General features: G+C 42.7%; 2 protein-coding genes across 2 annotated transcripts in view; one reads left to right on the top strand and one right to left on the bottom strand.

The window, feature by feature from the left end:
- LOC120054317 (KICSTOR complex protein SZT2-like) overlaps positions 1 to 10,781 on the bottom strand; it is a 153,516-nt gene extending 142,735 nt beyond the window's left edge. Inside the window, exons 1-5 of the mRNA XM_039001731.1 lie at positions 10,656 to 10,781; positions 9,803 to 9,928; positions 3,339 to 3,512; positions 1,702 to 1,872; positions 982 to 1,135 (exon numbers count right to left, since the gene is read on the bottom strand). Of these exons, the coding sequence (XP_038857659.1) occupies positions 982 to 1,135; positions 1,702 to 1,872; positions 3,339 to 3,512; positions 9,803 to 9,928; positions 10,656 to 10,751 (721 nt within the window). The 5' untranslated portion in view covers positions 10,752 to 10,781. The remainder of the gene's footprint in view (positions 1 to 981; positions 1,136 to 1,701; positions 1,873 to 3,338; positions 3,513 to 9,802; positions 9,929 to 10,655) is intronic.
- A 286-nt stretch (positions 10,782 to 11,067) lies between these two features.
- Positions 11,068 to 21,326, top strand: LOC120054546 (mediator of RNA polymerase II transcription subunit 8-like). The gene is made up of 7 exons (XM_039001990.1): positions 11,068 to 11,154; positions 11,345 to 11,466; positions 13,459 to 13,603; positions 19,566 to 19,706; positions 20,216 to 20,303; positions 20,473 to 20,709; positions 20,944 to 21,326. The coding sequence occupies exons 1-7, from the start codon at positions 11,149 to 11,151 to the stop codon at positions 21,009 to 21,011; spliced, it is 807 nt and encodes a 268-aa protein (XP_038857918.1). The 5' UTR covers positions 11,068 to 11,148; the 3' UTR covers positions 21,012 to 21,326.

The raw sequence follows: 21,326 nt of genomic DNA, 5'->3' as shown, positions 1-21,326 counted from the left end.
AATATGGAGAGTGGTACTCAGTAATGTGTTGTATTGGATTTTCCCCAAACATAACACTTTGTATTTCAGGACAAAAAGTTCATTGCTTTGCCACATTTTTTGCAATATTACTTTAGTGCCTTGTTGCAAACATGATGCATGTTTTGGAATATTTGTATTCTGTACAGGCTTCCTTCTTTTCACTCTGTTAATGAGGTTAGTATTGTGGAGTAACTACAATGTTGTTGATTCATCCTCAGTTTTCTCCTGTCACAGCTATTACATTTTGTGACCCTTTTAAAGTCACCATTGGCCTCATTGTGAAATCCCCGAGCGGTTTCCTTCCTCTCCGGAAAATGAGTTGGGAAGGACACCTGTATCTTGGTAGTGACTGGGTTTATTGATACACCATCCAAAGTGTTATTTATAACTCCACCATGTTCAATGTCTGCTTTTTTTTACCCATTTACCAATAGGTGCCCTTCTTTGCGATGCATTAGAAAGCCTACCTGGTCTTTGTGGTTGAATCTGTGTTTGTAATTCACTGCTCGACTGAGGGACCTTACAGATAATTGTATTTGTGGGGTACAGAGTTGAGGTAGTCATTAAAAAATCCTGTTGAACACTATTATTGCACACAGAGTGAGTCTATGCAACTTGTGACTTTAAGCAAATTTTTACTCCTGAACTTATTTAGGTTTGCCATAACAATACTTATTAACTGAAGACATTTCAGCTTTTCATTTTTGATTAATTAATATACATTTCTAAAAACATAATTCCACTTTTACATTATGTGGTATTGTGTGTAGGCCAGTGACAAATAATCTCAATTTAATAGATGTTAAATTCAGGCTGTAACAACAAAATGTGGAATAAGTCAAGGGGTGTAAATGCTTTCTGAAGACACTGTTTGGTTCTGGTCAAGTGTAAAAAGATTGAAAGATGACCTAAAGGTTGTCACTAGTTCAAGTGGTGGTCACAGTACTGTAATAAGCATGCGTTCCCTTGCCTGGTCATGCTGCTGTTGAAGATGGCCGTGATGTTGTTGTAGGACCTCTGCTATGTTGTTCTCCACTGACCGAAGCTGCTGATAGATCTGGTGTAGGAAACTGTCCAGGTCTGTACGATCCAGCTGACAACCCTGCACCAGCACCTACACAGAAGAGCAGACACAACAGTCTCATTAGATTAGAGGCACATATAACTAGAATGTACAGTACAGTTTCCTTTCCCTTTAAAAGGGACAATCTGCAGTTGCTATATCCATTTTTGGACTTATAAATTAATGATATGTACCCATTGATTCTTGAAGAATATAACTTATACATTCCTCATGAGCTTAGTTCAACTGTCATACCCCATCAAAACACAAAGTTAATATAAACAAACACTATATATAGCCTGAAAACACAGATGGTCAGTCCTAGCACCCATAGCGCCATCTATGCATTTGAGAGTGGTTGCATTTCTCCAGCCACACCCCTCAGATTTTTTACAGAAACATGGAGAACGCTTTGTTATTATTTCAACTGCTCGGTGAGTGTCCAACCATCAATGTGGTGGCATTGTCTACTGCACATGAAGGCGACCATAGTCTTTCCATCATTCAATCAACAAGAATGGTCTAAGATCCACTACATAAGATAAGAAGCTTGACAAAGAAGACTAACTAAACAAGAAACACATTAATATTGATATGAACACTAGTATTATGATCACCTGGTGTGTATTGAGCCCGATGATGGAGGAATAAGCCAGGATAGTGATGAAGATTTCAGGCTGAAATAATAGATCTGTGCCTGGAACTTTGAAGGGTCGGACCAGTCCAGCTAAGCATCGTGACAAGGCATGGAACACCTCGTCAAATATCATCTCCCCTGTGCTGTCATCCTGTGAACAAAGGGAAATAATATACACTACTGTTCAAAAGTTTGGGTTCACTTACAAATGTCCTTGTTTTTTAAACAAAAAAAGTGTTTTTGTCCATTAAAATAACATAAAATGTATCAGAAATAGTGTAGACATTGTTAATGTTGTAAATGACTATTGTAGCTGGAAACGGCTGATTTTTAATGGAATACCTACATAGGCGTACAGAGGCCCATTATCAGCAACCATCACTCCTGTGTTCCAATGGCACGTTGTGTTAGCTAATCCAAGTTGATAATTTTAAAAGGCTAATTGATCATTAGAAAACCCTTTTGCAATTATGTTAGCACAGCTGTACTATTTTATGAAGCTGCCAGTTGAGGACTTGTGAGGCATCTTTTTCTCAAACTAGACACTCCAATGTACTTGTCCTCTTGCTCAGTTGTGCACATGGGCCTCCCAATCCTCTTTCTATTCTAATTAGAGCCAGTTTGCGCTGTTCTGTGAAGGGAGTAGTACACAGCATTGTACGACATCTTCAGTTTCTTTGTTTCTGACCCACAAATGCTCCAACTAGTCAAAAAAAAACATTAAAAACCTGTTTTATTGCCTCTAAATCAGAAGAACACTTTTCAGCTGTGGTAACAGAATTGCAAAAGGGTTTTCTAATGATCAATTAGCCTTTTAAAATGATCAACTTGGATTAGCTAACACAACGTGCCATTGGAACACAGGAGTGATGGTTGCTAAAAATGGGCCTCTGTACGCCTTTGTAGATATTCCATAGAAAATCAGCCGTTTCAGCTACAATAGTCATTTACAACATTAACAATGTCTACACTGTATTTCTGATCAATTATATGTTATTTTAAAATGGACAAAAAAAAAATGCTTTTCTTTAAAAACAAGGACATTTCTAAGTGACCCCAAACTTTTGAATGGTAGTGTACATGGAATTACTATAAGGGAAGAAGCCCCAGTTTAACTTAAACACTCATGAGCACACTCAATATGTCTACCCATCACTGAATATGTCTACCCATCACTGAACATTGGGGATGTCTTTTCTAGTAATTTGATTTCTATGGGCAAAACTAGCCTGCTGTAGATAACACATCAAACAACAGATCAGGAGGAAGAACAATTAGTAGCTTGGTTTGGTCTGCTCTTGACAATCTACCAAAATAGCAGTGTTATGAAAGTGTGATATGCAGCGCATGATTGTCACAAGGGATTGTAAACTTCCTCGTTGTTAGCCTAATTATTGCCAAAAAAAAGTATCCACACAATAAAAGTATTTATTCATAGATTGTTAAATACTTAAAAAGCACACATTATAATTTGGAGCTACATTTATATTTTGGTTATTTAGCAGACGCTCTTATCCAGAGATACTTACAGTTAGTGCAAGAATCTGGTGGTGATACTGTTTGGCCAGGTATCTTGTGTAGTACTAGATATCTTGCTGAAGAAGCCACTTTACTCACCACAATGCCAGTGGAGGGGCTGAGGTCCAGCTCGATGATGAAGCGGTACCTGCGGGACAGGAAGGTGACACGGGTGGAGGGTACCAGCAGGTAGGGCAGGGTGGAGGGGGAGAAATCTGGCTGCCATCCCTTGGGCAGGATGCTGAGCAGGTCCAGCTCATTCTCTGAGTTCAGCTACACAGGAGGTGGAACCACAACAATCATCAACAACCCTATGGAAATATGGTCATTTAACAGATGCTACATTTTATCCAAAGCAACTTAAAAAATCGTTAGCATTGCCAGTGACACATAAATTCAGTATGTTGGACTTATTAAAAACTAGGGTAACAGTGAGAATTTCCTGTGCTGGACAACTTGTTCCAGCCGTTGATAAATCATTGATAATAATCTGCCAATTGTTTTCATGTCATTACATTAAGATATAAGGGGGAACATAAGGCATTCAATAAAATTCACGAGTTGATTTAAAACCTTTTTAACAAAGAGATGTGCTGTTCGATCTGACAATTAATCTCAATGGTTGTACAGCCATCTCAAATAAAACTGAAGGACCTCGGTGTTAGTCTGCACCCTGATCTCTCTTCTTGACAAACATACTATATTGAAAAAATTATATTTCAATAACAGCTTTTTTTCACCTTCGTAAAAATCTCTAACTTTTTGTCCCAAAATTATGCAGAAAAGCTCATCCATGCTTTTGTCACTTCTAGATTAGACTACTGCAATGCTCTACTCTCCTGCTACCCAGATAAAGCGCTAAATACATTTCAGCTAGTGCTAAATACAGCTGCTAGACTCTTGACTAGAACCAAAAAGTTTGATCATATTACTCCGGTGCTAGCCTCTCTACACTGGCTTCATGTTAAGGCTAGGGCTGATTCAAGGTTTACTGCTATCCTAGATGGACTTGCTCCTACCCACCTCTCCAATTTGGTCCTGCCGTACATACAGTGCATTCTGAAAGTATTCAGACCCCTTGACTTTTTCCACTTTGATGTTACAGCCTTATTCTACAATGCATGAAATAGTTTTTTCCCTCATCAATCTACACACAATAGCCCATAATGACAAAGAAATCCAGATTTTTTCTAAATGTTTGTAAAAGTATTACAAATAAAAAACGGAAATATCACATATACAAAAGTATTCAGACCCTTTACTCAGTACTTTGTTGAAGCACCTTTGGCAGTGATTACAGCCTAGAATATTCTTGGGTATGACGCTACAAGCTTGACACACCTGTATTTGGGGAGTTTCTCCCATTCCTCTCTGCAGATCCTCTCCTCTTCAACGTAGAGTTGGTACCAGGTTTCCTCCAGACATGACGCTTGGCATTCAGGCCAAAGAGTTCAATCTTGTTTCTCATGGTCTGAGAGTTCTTTAGATACCTTTTGGCGAACTCCAAGTGAGCTGTCATGTGCCTTTTACTGAGGAGTGGCTTCCGTCTGGCCACTCTACCATAAAAGCCTGATTGGTGGATTTGCTGCAGAGATGGTTGTCCTTCTGGAAGGTTCTCCCATCTCCACAGAGGAACTCTAGAGCTCTGTCAGAGTGACCTTCGCGTACTTGGTCACCTCCCTGACCAAGGCCCTTCTCCCCCGATTGCTCAGTTTGGCCGGCCAGCCAGCCAGCTCAAGACAAAGTTTTGGTGGCTTCAAACTTAAGAATGATGGAGGACACTGTGTTCTTGCGGACCTTAAATCCTGCAGAAATGTTTTGGTACCCTTCCCCAGATCTGTCCCTCAACACATTCCTCTCTCGAGGCCCTAAGAACAATTCCTTCGACCTCACGGCTTAGTATTTGCTCTGACATGCACTGTCAACTGTGGGACCTTATATAGACAGGTGTGTGCCTTTCCAAATCATGTCCAATCAATTGAATTTACCACAGGTGGACTCCAATCAAGTTGTAGAAACATCTCAAGGGTAATCAATGGAAAAATAATTCATCTGGGCTCAATTTCGAGTCTCATAGCAAAGGGTCTGAATACTTATGTAAATAAGGTATATATTTTTTGTAATACAGCTGCAAACATTTTCTAAAAACCTGTTTTAGCTTTGTCATTATGGGGTATTGTGTAGACTGATTAGGGGAAAAAACTAATTTAATCCATTTTAGAAAAAGGCTGTAACGTAACAAAATGTGAAAAAAGTCAAGGCGCCGGAATACTTTCCGAATGCACTGTACCTACACGTACGCTACGATAACAAGACGCAGGCTTCCTTATTGTTCCTAGAATTTCTAAGCAAACAACTGGAGGAAGGACTTTCTCCTATAGAGCTACATTTTTATGGAGATCTTTGTGGGCTATACGCCACCTTGTCTCAGGGTAGTAAGTTGGTGGTCTGTTGATATCCCTCGGGTGGTGTGGGGGCTATGCTTTGGCAAAGTGGGTGGGGTTATATCCTGCCTGGTTGGCCCTGTCTGGGGGTATCGTCGAACAGGGCCACAGTGTCCCCCAACCATCCCTGTCTCAGCCTCCAGTATCTATGCTGAAATAGTCTATGTGCTGGGAGTCTGGGGTCAATCTGTCCTATCTGGTGAAATTCTCCTGTCTTGTCTGGTGTCTGTGTGATCTCAAGTATGCTCCCTCGAATTCTCCCATCTCTTTCTGGCTCTCTCCCCTCGTGGAGGACCAGAGCCCTAGGACCATGCCTCAGGACTACATGGCCTGACGACTCCTGGCTGTCACCGTCCCAGATCCAGTTTCTGCTGTTCTGCCTGCGGCTATGGAACCCTGACCTGTTCACCGGACATGCTAACTTGTCCCGGACCTGCTGTTTCGACACTCTCTCTCCCTCCACCGTGTCTGCCGTCTCAACCTCCGAATGCTTGGCTATGAAAAGCCAACTGACATTTACTCCTGAGGTGCTGACCTGTTGCACCCTCTACAACCATTTTGACCATTATTTGACCCTGCTGGTCATCTATGAACATCTTTAAAAAACAATCTGGCATTAATGGCCACGTACTCTTATGTCCACCCGGGACAGCCAGAAGTGCCACTCCTCAGAGCCTGGTTCCTCTCTAGGTTTCTTCCTAAGTTCCTACCTTTCTATGGAGTTTTTCCTAGTCACCGTGCTTCTACATCTGCATTGCTTGCTCTTTGGGGTTTTAGGCTGGGTTTCTGTATAAGCATCTGCTGATGTAAAAAGGGCTTTAAATACATTTGATTGATTGATTCTTACATAATTATGCATTATACTTTTTGGATGCGCATTTGGGTGTCGAGCTGTTTAATTATGCCATATTTTCACACATCATCATCTGATCCAGGAAGGAATTTTCTGAATGACAGTCAAGTGAAGAACAGCTGTTGTGATCGCTCAAGCGATGCAACAACAGCCCACGCGCTGTAAAAAAGTGTTGGTGAGGAACGTCTAGAATATTTTGGTGTCTCATTTTTTATGACGGTAAAGACAGTTGTGCCTGGATCCACGTTGGATCTAATATTCCTTGTGAATTGATGTTCATCAATTGTTTGCTTGATTTACAGCAGGGTCTCGCAAGATTTAACAGAGAAAGCATCAAGGTAATGAGTTCACGTTTTCATATGTTTTTTAGCCTCAGATTGGACACAGAGTTTACTGTACACAATTGTGTAGGATAGACTATTGTGCAACACCCAACACTATTCCTATTAATTATTCTGGATATAATGACAACAAATTACATATACCCGAATGGACTTGTTCACAATATTATCTGGTAATGAAATAGCATGACACATACATTTGGTTTTTATGTTAGACCCAGGGGTGAAAGTAGATTGAATTTCTTCCCGGTACAACTCTTTTTATGGGCCTAATCATAGAATGACATATACAATAGGACCTAGTCGTAAAGATTTGTAATTTCATTTTTTTTCAATGTATTACCTTTTATTGTGACATAAACACTACCAGTCATGATGTTTTCATCTGATTGTCAAACAATCACTTCAAAGGCCTCCTTTACTAGGCTACCCATGCAAATTCATCCACTCGCAACATATTTCCTATATCCAAACAGTGGTGAATAGAAAGTGACATATTTCACAGTACTTATGCCTCCACTGCTGTCCACGCGCGTCTCATTGTCGACCACGCATCTCTGCCTTGGCAAAATGTCAGTGTTCTCGTCGAACCACCACATTTTGGTGTGTAGGTTATACCACCCGTTTTCAAGTCCATTCGCAAATTCATCATGCCGCTGGCATGCGGTAATGATAAATCGTGGTGTAATAGCCTATAGGTTTTTGGACATTTTGTTTTCATTATTGTGATAGGCTCATGTTTTACCGGTACAGTGTACCCCCACTATTTATTTTGCAGGGACGCTGTAATGGACCATACCACCTTACTTTCACCCCTGGTTACACCTGCAATTTCAAACAATACAAGGGGCTTGAAGTAGGCTTCTTGAAATTGAATACTGAGCTCAGAAATTCAAGTACTGGAATAGGCTTACAATGAAAATCAGACATTTACTCAATTTGGTGCTTGAGAAGTCGTAATTATTGTAGCCAATGTATAAGTTCTCCTGCTCACTTTAAGTTATGTGATTTCATTATTTATCTGTTTTTGTGTGAGATGTGGCCACTTTTGTTTGTTTCCCACCGCTACTCTGTTGCGGTAAAACCGCATGCGGTTATTATGAGAACGACAATATATCTAATGCAGGCTTCAACTTCGCTTTCCATACAAATCCTTCCATTACAAAAATAACCTTTTTTTGGTTGCTTTCTGATTATAAAAACAGCAATGGTGTGATTCAAATGGTGAGAATAATGCTACGGCTATTCATGGCTTTATTATGTGTGCCTGCGTCGGCCACTTGGGCTACAGAAGACTCACCATGCATGCATCCAATGTATTTAGTCAGGCAAGTCCACATTATTCCTCCTCATGCCTTTTGCACACATTGTATATAGAATCTTTTTTTTTTTTTTTTTTTTTTTTTTTCTACTATGTTATTGACTTGTTTATTGTTTACTCCATGTGTAACTCTGTGTTGTTGTCTGTTCACACTGCTATGCTTTATCTTGGCCAGGTTGCAGTTGCAAATGAGAACTTGTTCTCAACTAGCCTACCTGGTTAAATAAAGGTGAAATAAAAATAAATTTAAAAATTAAAAATTCTCAAATACAGTATTTTAGAATGTTTTTTTTTACACTTTTTGCATTCTTTTTTTTGTGTGGGGGGGTCTATATTAGGTCCTATATGTACAATGATATAAATTATGAAATTGTATAACACTGAGTCCAATTAAGTGATTGAAAAAGGCCCTGAAAGGCCTTGAATTTGACATGCCCTTGTCTTAATGAACCCTGCTTAAAGGGTGTATAGTGCTAGGCCTGTTGTTGTTGTATAGGTGGAGTTATGAGCCAATATGCATATATACAGTACCAGTTCTGTATACCACCCCTATTTGGTAAAAGACCAAATCCATATTATGGCAATAACAGCTCAATTAAGCAAAGAGAAACGACAGTTCATCATTACTTTAAGACATGGAGGTTAGTCAATCAGGAACACTTCAAGAACTTTAAAAGTTTCTTCAAGTGCAGTCGCAAATAAATGCTTCAGAGTTTAAGTAACAGACATCTCAACATCAACTGTTCAGAGACTGCGTGAATCAGGCCTTCATGGTCAAATTGCTGCAAAGAAACCACTACTAAAGGACACCAATAAGAAGAAGAGACTTGCTTGGGCCAAGAAACACAAGCAATGGACATTAGACCGGTGGAAATCTGTCCTTTGGTCTGATGAGTGCAAATTTGAGATTTTTGGTTGCAACCGCCGTGTGTTTGTGAGACACAGAGTAGGTGAACGGATGATCTCCGCATGTCTGGTTCCCACCGTGAAGCATGGAGGAGGAGGTGTGATGGTGATTTGCTAGTGACACTGTCTGTGATTTATTTAGAATTCAAGGCACACATATCCTGCATGGCTCCGCAGCATTCTGAAGCGATCCCTCATCCCATCTGGTTTGCGCTTAGTGGGACAAAAAATAATAATGTCAACAGGAAAATGACCCAACACACCTCCAGGCTGTGTAAGGGCTATTTTACCAAGAAGGAGGGTGATGGAGTGCTGCATCAGATGACCTGGCCTCCACAATCACATGACCTCAACCCAATTGAGATGGTTTGGGATGAGTTGGACCGCAGAGTGAAGAAAAAGCAGCCAAGTGCTCAGCATATGTGGGAACAATTCAAGACTGTAGGAAAAGCATTCCAGGTGAAGCTGGCTGAGAGAATGCCAAGAGTGTGCAAAGCTGTCATCAAGGCAAAGTGTGGCTACTTTGAAGAATCTCATAAAATATATTTTGATTTGTTTAACGCTTTTTGGTTACTACATGATTTCTGGGCTGGTCGCAGATCTGTTTACGCTGTTTTGACAACACTTATATTCGTTATCATTAGAGCGACAGCACAAAAGTCTAGCTACATCTCCTCCAGTAGAGCTAGTTAACCCACCAGTTCAGACTTTGGAACCGGCCAGATGACCTGATTGAGCTTGCCCAGGAACCAGGCCAGACGTACGTTGCGTGAGATACGGTACTCCTCCTTCATTAGCAGGTACACCTGGTCTGCCTCCTCCACCTGAAAAAGAAGACAAAGAATTAGAACATTTGGTGTTATCTCGTGAAAAAAATGACAGAGCCCTTTGAGAAGAGTCAGGATGTTGTCCTGGACCCTGCTTCTGCCAACATATTGATGAACTTTGACATCCTCAGAAACTAAAATAATCAATTATCTGGTCTGCAAGGGAAGGACTCTGTGCCCTTTGTTCAGTAATGTGATTTAATAGCCTACATATTAGCAAGATACTTGACTTCTGTCACAACACGTCTTAATCACATTAAAATACATTAAATCAATTTGCATATTCTGTGTGAAGTCTTCCTGACAGTATCATATGCCATAAAATGGGTGACATAAAGCTAAATGAGCAGCAATCGGATCCCAATTCGACTCATGTGACGCACGGCATGACACTGGCAAAACAACCGGTCTATAGCTTTATATGGCCTGTCAAGCTAATGCATAAGATACGTTTGATATGGCTAGCTAGTTGTTGTAATTGTCCCTTGTATTTGACAGCAAATACAGGGAACATCTTTGGTATGCTCACTTCTAGCGGACTAAACTCCACTTCCTTCACCATGGAGTGTAGTTTAGTCTGCGAGGTCATTTCAGGCGCGAGCGCTTTGCAACACCCCTAGCTCAAGCTACTCTGCTGACTGTTTGAAATGAATTGGAGAAGTTAGTTAGTTTAACAAGCTAGTGGCAACTCAGAGTTACAAACACATGAACCTCAGTAAATTACCTCATTGTCCTGTTTGTCTGCCATGCCTTGTATGGCATAACCAACGTTAGCGGATTCTATGACAGTCCGTGGATATCGGCAGGCACCGGCTGACATATGACTTGTTCACTTCGTTTTCATACACGACTGCAGGCTCGTCGTTGTTGTATTTTGTTTATTTAGTTATAAACCACACGTGACCTGGATGCTTCCGTCTTCGTCTCTCCACCGGAGTACAACAGATAGCCCTTCAACGGTTTTGTAGTTCTACTTTTGATTCCAATATGCCAGCTTTCTGAAAGAGAGTGCAGATAAGTGGTATAACATATTTTATTGAGAATTTCACGGCATAACGACTCAAAGTAACACACGGTTGTCTGGCTAATTACAAAGGTTTGGAACTTAAAACGTAAAGCAAAATGATTCTGAGCGGAGCATGCTCACTGTTGCACTCATTATTTACTTCCGGTAGATATTTATTTCGCTAGCCAGCAGGTTCGCTACCCTATTAAAAATGCAGGTAAGGTGACTTTTCTACAAAATGTTAAATTCTGAACCAGTCAATTGTCTTAAATGAAGTACAGTTCCTCATAGCGCATGACATGCTTATTTGTATTCAGCTAACGTTGCCCCAAGTTACTGCTAGCGACTTACTAAGAGCTAAATGTTAACGCGTTATTAATAAAATCTGTCTTTTTGTTTCTGTCAAGCAACGGGAAGAAAAATTGCTGGACGCATCCGTGGAATCGCTTATTTCCCGCGTAGGTCATCTAAAAAACGTTCTTCACAGTTTCATCTACAAGTTGGAAAACGAGTATGAACGACTGACATGGTAAGTGACCAACTTAGCTGCTATCGTCTTGTCAGACAATTAGCTGCTTTGTTCCCAGATGGCTAACAGCATCACATTAGCCGGTTACAATCTGCTACCTAGCAAGTGACGAGCTAAACACTAACGTTAGTTAGTTGAGTTCATTTTATTTTTACAGGGACAAAGCACATTAATCAACGTTTCAGTAAAAGTGCCGATTTTCAACCGCAGTCCCTGGGCAGGTTATTAAAACCAATTACAACATAGACAATCATTGAGCAGTGAGCACACGCAGAGCAACATAGGACAAGCAAGACATAGCATACAGACAGAGCAACATAGGACAAGCAAGACGTAGCATACAGATAGAGCAACATAGAACAAAAAGCAGCCAGGCAAAATTCATAAATGCAAAAAAGTGTTTCCACACCTCAAAAGCAACAGACAACATGGAAAGCGGCAATACACAGCTAGGGATTATGTTCACAAATCTGATTGACCTTTATCCATGTCTTCATGCATTTTGTGAAAGTGTGATATGTGGTGCAGTTATGTGTGTCTGATGGCAGTGTATTCCAGACATGGGAAGCTCTCACAGAGAAAGCGGATTTACGAAAGGTGCTTTTCCTTAAGGGAACTATACAGTCACCTCTCATGGCAGACCTTGTGGATCTGCTGCCATATGTTTGGGTTTTCTGTTTAACAAAAATACTGAGTGGAGGGGGAGCCAGGCCATTTAGGATCTTGAATACAAGACATGCGTCGGTGTATTGCACAAGATTTTCCCAACTCAGGAGCTCATGCTTTCTGAGGATGTAACAGGGATGATGGCTATTGGGCTTCCTATCAAGCACTTTGAGAGCCTGTTTGTAGACAGACTGAATAGGTTTTAATGTTGTACAGCCAGCTTGGGCCCAACTAGGCAAGCAGTATGTTAAGTGGGGGAGTATCATAGATTTGAAGTACAGTTTTGCTACCTCTGTAGTCAAACAATTTCGTATAAATCGGAAATTAGCTAGGTTGAATTTGATTATCTGAATTACCTTTTTCACATGCTTTTTAAAAGAGGGGCTGGAATCAAGTATGATGCCAAGGTACTTAAAATCAGATACCACCTGGAGCTTCTCCCCTGACACATAGACATCTGTCTCAGTAGCATCTGTTGCCCTCTTTGTGAAGAACATGCAAACAGTTTTTTTCACATTGAGATGCAAACACGAGTCACTGAGCCACTTTGTAACCTGGACCATTACAGTAGTGAGTTATTGTGCAGCTTGTTGTTTGCTCATTGCATGCACATATATCACTGTATCATCTGCATACATTTGAACTTCAGACCCAGTACAGACAGAAGGCAGATCATTCATGTACAGGCTGAACAGGAGGGGCCCCAGTATTGCCCCTTGAGGCACGCCCACATCATAGCTAAGAGTGGGCGACAGCTCATTGCTCACTCTGACACACTGAGTTCTGCCTTCAAGGTATGATTTCATCCATCTTAAGGCATCGGGGGAAAAGTTGAACTTGGACAATTTTGTGATGAGAATCTCATGGTTAACAGTATCAAAAGCCTTCCTTAGGTCCAGAAACACAGCCCCAACAACGCCCCCTTTGTCCATCTTGGACTTCACATTTTCCAGAAGGAAGCAGTTGGCCGTTAGCTAACTTTAGTTCGTATACTTGCCTGGTTTCTTCCTAGGTTCCTTCCATTCTAGGGAGTTTTTTTAACCACCGTGCTTCTACATCTGCATTGCTTGCTGTTTGGGTATTTAGACTAGGTTTCTGTATAGCACTTTGTGACATCGGCTGATGTAAAAATGGCTTTGTAAATAAATTGCATATGATACATTTGGAGTAAACTAGCTAGGTCCCAGTGTTGCTTTTGGATGGCATTGCTGAAAGTAATTGCGAGACTTGGTTACCTATTTGGAAAAATTAATATAATTGTATGAAAATAAATGTACTCTAATAGTTAATTCATGAAGTTGTTGTCTCTCTATACTTGGACAATAGGCCCTCTGTGTTGGACAACTTTGCCCTCTTGTCCGGTCAGTTGAACACCATCAATAAACTGTTGCGGAATGAGAAGACGCCATCTTTCCGCCAGCAGATCATCATCCCCCTGCTGTTGTCTCCAGACAGGGATGAAGAACTAGCTGTGAGTATATTTTCTGTGGATGAGGATTAGCCTGGTTAAACCAGACTGAATGCTGTACTCAGGCAGTGAAACAATGGTGAGAACAGCATTGAGTCTGGTTTAACCAGCCAAGAGGAGGATAGTTTTTCAGACACACATTAATTTTTTAATTTTTTTTATTTCACCTTTATTTAACCAGGTAGGCTAGTTGAGAACAAGTTCTCATTTGCAACTGCGACCTGGCCAAGATAAAGCCGTCATTGAAAATAAGAATGTGTTCTTAACTGACTTGCCTAGTTAAATAAAGATTAAATAAAGGTGTAAAAAAATAAATAATCGGCCAAATCGGTGTCCCAAAATACCGATTTCCGATTGTTATGATAACTTGAAATCGGCCCTAATTAATCGGCCATTCCGATTCATCGGTCGACCTCTACTATATACAGTGTGTGCAAATGCTATGAGGACCTATGGCAATAAATAGGCCATAGTAGCAAAGTAATTACAATTTTGCAGATTAACACTGGAGTGATAGATGAGCAGATGATGATGAGCAGATGATGGTGTGTAAGTAGTGATACTGGTGTGCAAAAGAGCAGAAAAGTAAATAAAAACAATATAGGGAAGAGGTAGGTAGATTTGGTGGGCTATTTACAGATGGACTATGTACAGCTGCAGCGATCGGTTAGCTGCTCAGATGGCTGTTGTTTAAAGTTGGTGAGGGAAATGTAAGTCTCCAGCTTCAGCGATTTTTGCAATTTGTTCCAGTCACTGGCAGCAGAGAACTGGAAGGAAAGGCGGCCAAAGGAGGTGTTGGCTTTGGGGATGACCAGTGAGATAGACTTGTAGATGACCTGGAGCCAGTGGGTTTTGCGATGATTATGTAGCGAGGGGCAGCCGACTAGAGCATACAGGTCGCAGTGGTGGGTGGTATAAGGCGCTTTGGTAACAAAACGGATGGCACTGTGATAGACTGCATCCAATTTGCTGAGTAGAGTATTGGAAGCTATTTTGTAGATGACATCGCCGAAGTCAAGGATCGGTAGGATAGTCAGTTTTACTAGGGTAAGTTTGGCGGCGTGAATGAAGGAGGCTTTGTTTGCGAAATAGAAAGCCAATTTCTAGATTTAACTTTGGATTGGAGATGTTTGATATAAGTTTGGAAGGAGAGTTTACAGTCTAGCCAGACACCTAGGTATTTGTAGTTGTCCACGTATTCTAGGTCAGAACCGTCCAGAGTAGTGACCGTCCAGAGTAGTGATGCTAGTCGGGCGGGCGGGTGGGTGCGGGCAGCGAATGGTTGAAAAGCATGCATTTATTTTTGCTAGCATTTAAGAGCAGTTGGAGGCCACGGAAGGAGTGTTATATGGCATTGAAGCTTGTTTGGAGGTTAGTTAACACAGTGTCCAAAGAAGGGCCAGATGTATACAGAATGGTGTCATCTGCGTAGAGGTGGATCAGGGAATCACCCGCAGCAAGAGCGACATCGTTGATATGTATAGAGAAAAGAGTCGGCCCGAGAATTGAACCCTGTGGCACCCCCATAGAGACTGCCAGAGGTCCGGACAACAGGCCCTCTGATTTGACACACTGAACTCTTTCTGCGAAGTAGTTGGTGAACCAGGCGAGGCAGTCATTTGAGAAACCAAATCAAATCAAATGTTATTTGTCACATACACATGGTTAGCAGATGTTAATGCGAGTGTAGCGAAATGCTTGTGCTTCTAGTTCCGACAATGCAGTAATAACCAACAAGTAATCTAACCTAACAATTCCACAACTACTACCTAATACACACAAGTGTAAAGGGATAAAGAATATGTACATAAAGATATATGAATGAGTGATGGTACAGAACGGCATAGGCAAGATGCAGTAGATGGTATAGGGTACAGTCTACATATGAGATGAGTAATGTAGAGTATGTAAACATAAAGTGGCATAGTTTAAAGTGGCTAGTGATACATGTATTACATAAAGATGGCAAGATGCAGTGGATGATATACAGTACAGTATATACATATACATATGAGATGAGTAATGTAGGGTATGTAAACATTATATTAAGTGGCATTGTTTAAAGTGGCTAGTGATACATTTTTACATAATTTCCATCAATTCCCATTATTAAAGTGGCTGGAGTTGAGTCAGTATGTTGGCAGCGGCCACTAAATGTTAGTGGTGGCTGTTTAACAGTCTGATGGCCTTGAGATAGAAGCTGTTTTTCAGTCTCTCGGTACCTGCTTTGATGCACCTGTACTGACCTCGCCTTCTGGATGATAGCGGGGTGAACAGGCAGTGGCTCGGGTGGTTGTTGTCCTTGATGATCTTTATGGCCTTCCTGTGACATCGGGTGGTGTGTAGGTGTCCTGGAGGGCAGGTAGTTTGCCCCCGGTGATGCGTTTTACGGTTGTGGGCGGAGCAGTTGCCGTACCAGGCGGTGATACAGCCCGACAGGATGCTCTCGATTGTGCATCTGTAGAAGTTTGTGAGTGCTTTTGGTGACAAGCCGACTTTCTTCAGCCTCCTGAGGTTGAAGAGGCGCTACTGCGCCTTCTTCACAACGCTGTCTGTGTGGGTGGACCAATTCAGTTTTTCCGTGATGTGTACACCGAGGAACTTAACTTTCCACCTTCTCCACTACTGTCCCGTCGATGTGGATAGGGGGGTGCTCCCTCTGCTGTTTCCTGAAGTCCACAATCATCTCCTTTGTTTTGTTGACGTTGAGTGTGAGGTTATTTTCCTGACATCACACTCCGAGGGCCCTCACCTCCTCCCTGTAGGCCTTCTCGTCGTTGTTGGTAATCAAGCCTACCACTGTAGTGTCGTCCTCAAACTTGATGATTGAGTTGGAGGCGTGCATGGCCACGCAGTCGTGGGTGAACAGGGAGTACAGGAGAGGGCTCAGAACGCACCCTTGTGGGGCCCCAGTGTTGAGGATCAGCGGGGTGGAGATGTTGTTACCTACCCTCACCACCTGGGGGCGGCCCGTCAGGAAGTCCAGGACCCAGTTGCACAGGGCGGGGTCGAGACCCAGGGTCTCGAGCTTGATGACGAGTTTGGAGGGTACTATGGTGTTAAATGCTGAGCTGTAGTCGATGAACAGCATTCTCACATAGGTATTCCTCTTGTCCAGATGGGTTAGGGCAGTGTGCAGTGTGGTTGCGATTGCGTCGTCTGTGGACCTATTGGGTCGGTAAGCAAATTGGAGTGGGTCTAGGGTGTCAGGTAGGGTGGAGGTAATATGGTCCTTGACTAGTCTCTCAAAGCACTTCATGATGACGGAAGTGAGTGCTACGGAGCGGTAGTTGTTTAGCTCAGTTACCTTAGCTTTCTTGGGAACAGGAACAATGGTGGCCCTCTTGAAGCATGTGGGAACAGCAGACTGGGATAAGGGTTGATTGAATATGTCCTTAAACACACCAGCCAGCTGGTCTGCGCATGCTCTGAGGACGCGGCTGGGAATGCCGTCTGGGCCTGCAGCCTTGCGAGGGTTAACACGTTTAAATGTTTTACTCACCTCGGCTGCAGTGAAGGAGAGCCCGCAGGTTTTGGTAGCGGGCCGTGTCAGTGGCACTGTATTGTCCTCAAAGCGAGCAAAAAAGTTATTTAGTCTGTCTGGGAGCAAGACATCCTGGTCCGCGACGGGGCTGGTTTTCTTTTTGTAATCCGTGATTGACTGTAGATCCTGCCACATACCTCTTGTGTCTGAGCTGTTGAATTGCGACTCTACTTTGTCTCTATACTGGGACTTAGCTTGTTTGATTGCCTTGCGGAGGGAATAGCTACACTGTTTTTATTCGGTCATGTTTCCGGTCACCTTGCCCTGGTTAAAAGCAGTGGTTTGCGCTTTCAGTTTCACGCGAATGCTGCCATCAATCCACGGTTTCTGGTTTGGGAATGTTTTAATCGTTGCTGTGGGTACATTTACATTTAAGTCATTTAGCAGACGCTCTTATCCAGAGCGACTTACAAGTACATACATTCCTACTTTTTTTTGTACTGGCCCCCCGTGGGAATCGAACCCACAACCCTGGCGTTGCAAGCGCCATGCTCTACCAACTGAGCTACACGGGACCTACACGGGTACGACATCGTCAATGCACATTCTAATGAACTCGCTCACCGAATCAGCATATTCGTCAATGTTGTTGTTGGACCCAATGCGGAACATATCCCAATCCACGTGATTGACGCAGTCTTGAAGCGTGGAATCAGTTTGGTCGGACCAGCGTTGAACAGACCTGAGCTCGGGAGCTTGCTGTTTTAGTTTCTGTTTGTAGGCTGGAAGCAACAAAATGGAGTCGTGGTCAGCTTTTCCGAAAGGAGGGCGGGGGAGGGCCTTATATGTGTCGCGGAAGTTAGTATAACAATGATCCAAGGTTTTACCAGCCCTGGTAGCACAATCGATATGCTGATAGAATTTAGGGAGTTTTGTTTTCAGATTAGCCTTGTTAAAATCCCCAGCTACGATGAATGCAGCCTCAGGGTGTGTGGTTTCCAGTTTACAAAGAGTCAGATAAAGTTCGTTCAGGGCCATCGATGTGTCTGCTAGGGTGGGGAATATATACGGCTGTGATTATAATCGAAGAGAATTCCCTTGGTAGATAATGCCGTCGACATTTGATTGTGAGGAATTCTAAATCTGGTGAACAGAATGACTTGAGGTCCTGTATGTTGTTATGATCACACCACGTCTCGTTGATCATAAGGCATACACCCCCACCCCTCTTCTTACCAGAAAGATGTTTGTTTCTGTCGGCGCGATGCGTGAAGAAACCAGCTGGCTGCACCGACTCCGTTAGCGTCTCTCGAGTGAGCCATGTTTCCGTGAAGCAAAGAACGTTACAATCCCTGATGTCTCTCTGGAATGTTACCCGTGCTCGGATTTCATCAACCTTATTGTCAAGAGACTGGACATTGGCGAGTAGTATGCTAGGGAGTGGAGCGCGATGTGCCCGTCTCCGAAGCCTGACCAGGAGACCGCCTCGTTTGCCCCTTTTACAGGGTGGTTGTTTAGGGTCACCGGCTGGGATCAGATCCATTGTATTGGGTGGAAGGCAAAACACAGGATCCGCTTCGGGAGAGTCATATTCCTGGTTGTAACGATGGTGAGTTGACGTTGCTCTTATATTCAGTAGTTCCTCCCGACTGTATGTAATGAAACCTAAGATTACCTGGGGTACCAATGTAAGGAATAACACATAAAACAACAAAATACTGCATAGTTTTCTAGGAACGCGAAGCGAGGCGGCCATCGGTCGGCGCCGGAAGTCAGAACCAAGGCTATTGAGTCTGCCAATAAGAATACGGTGATTGACAGAGTCGAAAGCCTTGGCCAGGTCGATGAAGACGGCTGCACAGTACTGTCTTTTATCGATGGCGGTTATGATATCGTTTAGTACCTTGAGCGTGGCTGAGGTGCACCCATGACCAGCTCGGAAACCGGATTGCACAGTGGAGAAGGTACGGTGGGATTCGAATTGGTCAGTGATCTGTTTATTAACTTGGCTTTGAAAGACTTTAGAAAGGCAGGGCAGGATGGATATAGGTCTGTAACAGTTTGGGTCTAGAGTGTCATCCCCTTTGAAGAGGGGGATGATCGCGGCAGCTTTCCAAACTTTAGGGATCTCGGACGAAATGAGAGGTTTAACAGACTGGTAATAGGAGTTGCAACAATGGCGGTGGATCATTTTAGAAAGAGAGGGTCCAGATTGTCTATCCCAGCTGATTTGTACGGGTCCAGGTTTTGCAGCTCTTTCAGAACATCTGCGATCTGGATTTGGGTGAAGGAGAAGCTGGGGAGGCTCGGGCAAGTAGCTTCGAGGGGTGCGGAGCTGTTGGCCGGGGTTGGGGTAGCCAGGAGGAAAGCATGGCCAGCCGTAGAGAAATGCTTATTGAAATTTTCGATTATCATGGATTTATCGGTGGTGACATACCCTAGTCTTTGCTTACCGTCGTACACACTGCCCCCTCTCTCTAGAAACTGACAGAGCAACGCGTGCCTGTGTTCAGCCATGAGATTGTGCCGGATCACCTGCGCACCAAGCCTGATCCTGAGGTGGAGGAGCAGGAGAAACAGCTGAGTGCGGAAGCTGCCCGGATAGGACCTGAGGTGGCACAGGTAAACCGACTTGGTCTTCATCTAATCATACCGCAGTTTGAGAGGAAAGCAGCTCCCTGGTTCACATAAGGAAACCTGTATAATTTTCATACTACTGAGTGAAATTATACATCCACCCGTTGCTGAAAAGGAATAAATAAAATATTGAAGCCACTTCAAGCCAGCGTGACGGATGTTACTGTGCTTGCTTAGCAGGTGAGCTTCCTGCCTTTCTCGGCACACTGGCCGTACAACGGCTCATACCAGGGTCATCTGCCTCTCAAACACACGTGACTGTTTGTGAACGTATGTGCGTACATTTCAAGCTGTGGAGTGAGGTTACGGTACTATAACAGTTTGTTACATATGCCCTAATGAACACAACCTCATGTTGTGTGGTGGGAAGACACAATTCCAAGTAAAATGGTGCTTGTCATGTAATGCACTCATGCACATTTTAGTCTAGCTATCCAACAACTCAAGTTGGAAGCAATGAGTAACAAAATAATGCCTTGTTTTTCTCCCAACAGAAACAAATCCAGACACTGAACAAACTCTGTTCAAATCTACTGGAGAAACTGAACAATCCTCGCGATGACAGAGATGCAGACAGTGCAGGTACACTGATTGAACCAAGGTTCCCTTTTTTCCTGAGAACATTTACAGATAAGTTAAGTAAGAACTGTTATGGAGTGTATTGATGCTTATGTACTCAAGATGTACAGGCGGTCTAATCTAAAATCCATGGTATGGAGTTTATACTTATGCGCTCTACTCTCTGTTTTAGCCATACGGCAGAACAAACCATCTTTCAACCCTGCTGACACCAATGCACTGGTGGCAGCGGTGGGATTTGGGAAGGGGCTTTCGAAGTGCAGGCCCCCTGGTCCTGTGGCCCCTGGACACACAGGACAAGGGCCCATAATGAGCGGAGGTCCCACCTTACAGCAGGTCACCATCGGTGGGGGTTCAGGCCAGCAGCAAGGCATGGGGCCTGGTGCTCCTCAGCAGCAAGGACAGCCAGGTATGAAGATCCTGAATGTCATATAGACCTGAGTCTTGCTTTGCTAGAGTTAAGTGGTTTATTCACTTTAAGGCCATAACTCAAGGTTCTATAGACCTGAATAATAAGGGCAGTTGGTTTCTCAGACACAGATTATTTCTAGTGCTGGACAAAAAGTTACTTTAAATGTACCAGGCCATTCAGGTATTGAGAAAAAGACTGGTCTGTAACTGATTTGTTTATTACATTTTTCAGGGAAAATGCCATGCAACATCAAGACAAACATCAAGGCTGCCTCCTCAATGCATCCTTACAACCGATAAGATCCTCTCTATCCCATTCTGATAGAAAGCCTTTAGGAAGCCTACAGAGTGAGCCATGTACAGCAATGCAAGTATTCATATGATATATGCTATGTTATCTTTTGATTAAATACATCATTTTGAGAAGAAAGTATCATACTGTGAAAGTGCAGAAATTTGTCAGATGTGCTTCCATTTGTGAACACTAGATAGCACTGTCTTTCCATTTATATTCAAGGGAAAAGACAGTTTGAGAACTTGGTCATTGTTGCAGAAAACTTAAATGAGATTTGATGTTAGTATTTAATAAAGGGCATATCAGAGCTTTTATTTTAA

The sequence above is a fragment of the Salvelinus namaycush genome, chromosome 10, assembly GCF_016432855.1.
Source record: "Salvelinus namaycush isolate Seneca chromosome 10, SaNama_1.0, whole genome shotgun sequence".
In the NCBI taxonomy this organism is placed as follows: domain Eukaryota; kingdom Metazoa; phylum Chordata; class Actinopteri; order Salmoniformes; family Salmonidae; genus Salvelinus; species Salvelinus namaycush.
This window is presented reverse-complemented; position numbering and strand designations above follow the sequence as displayed.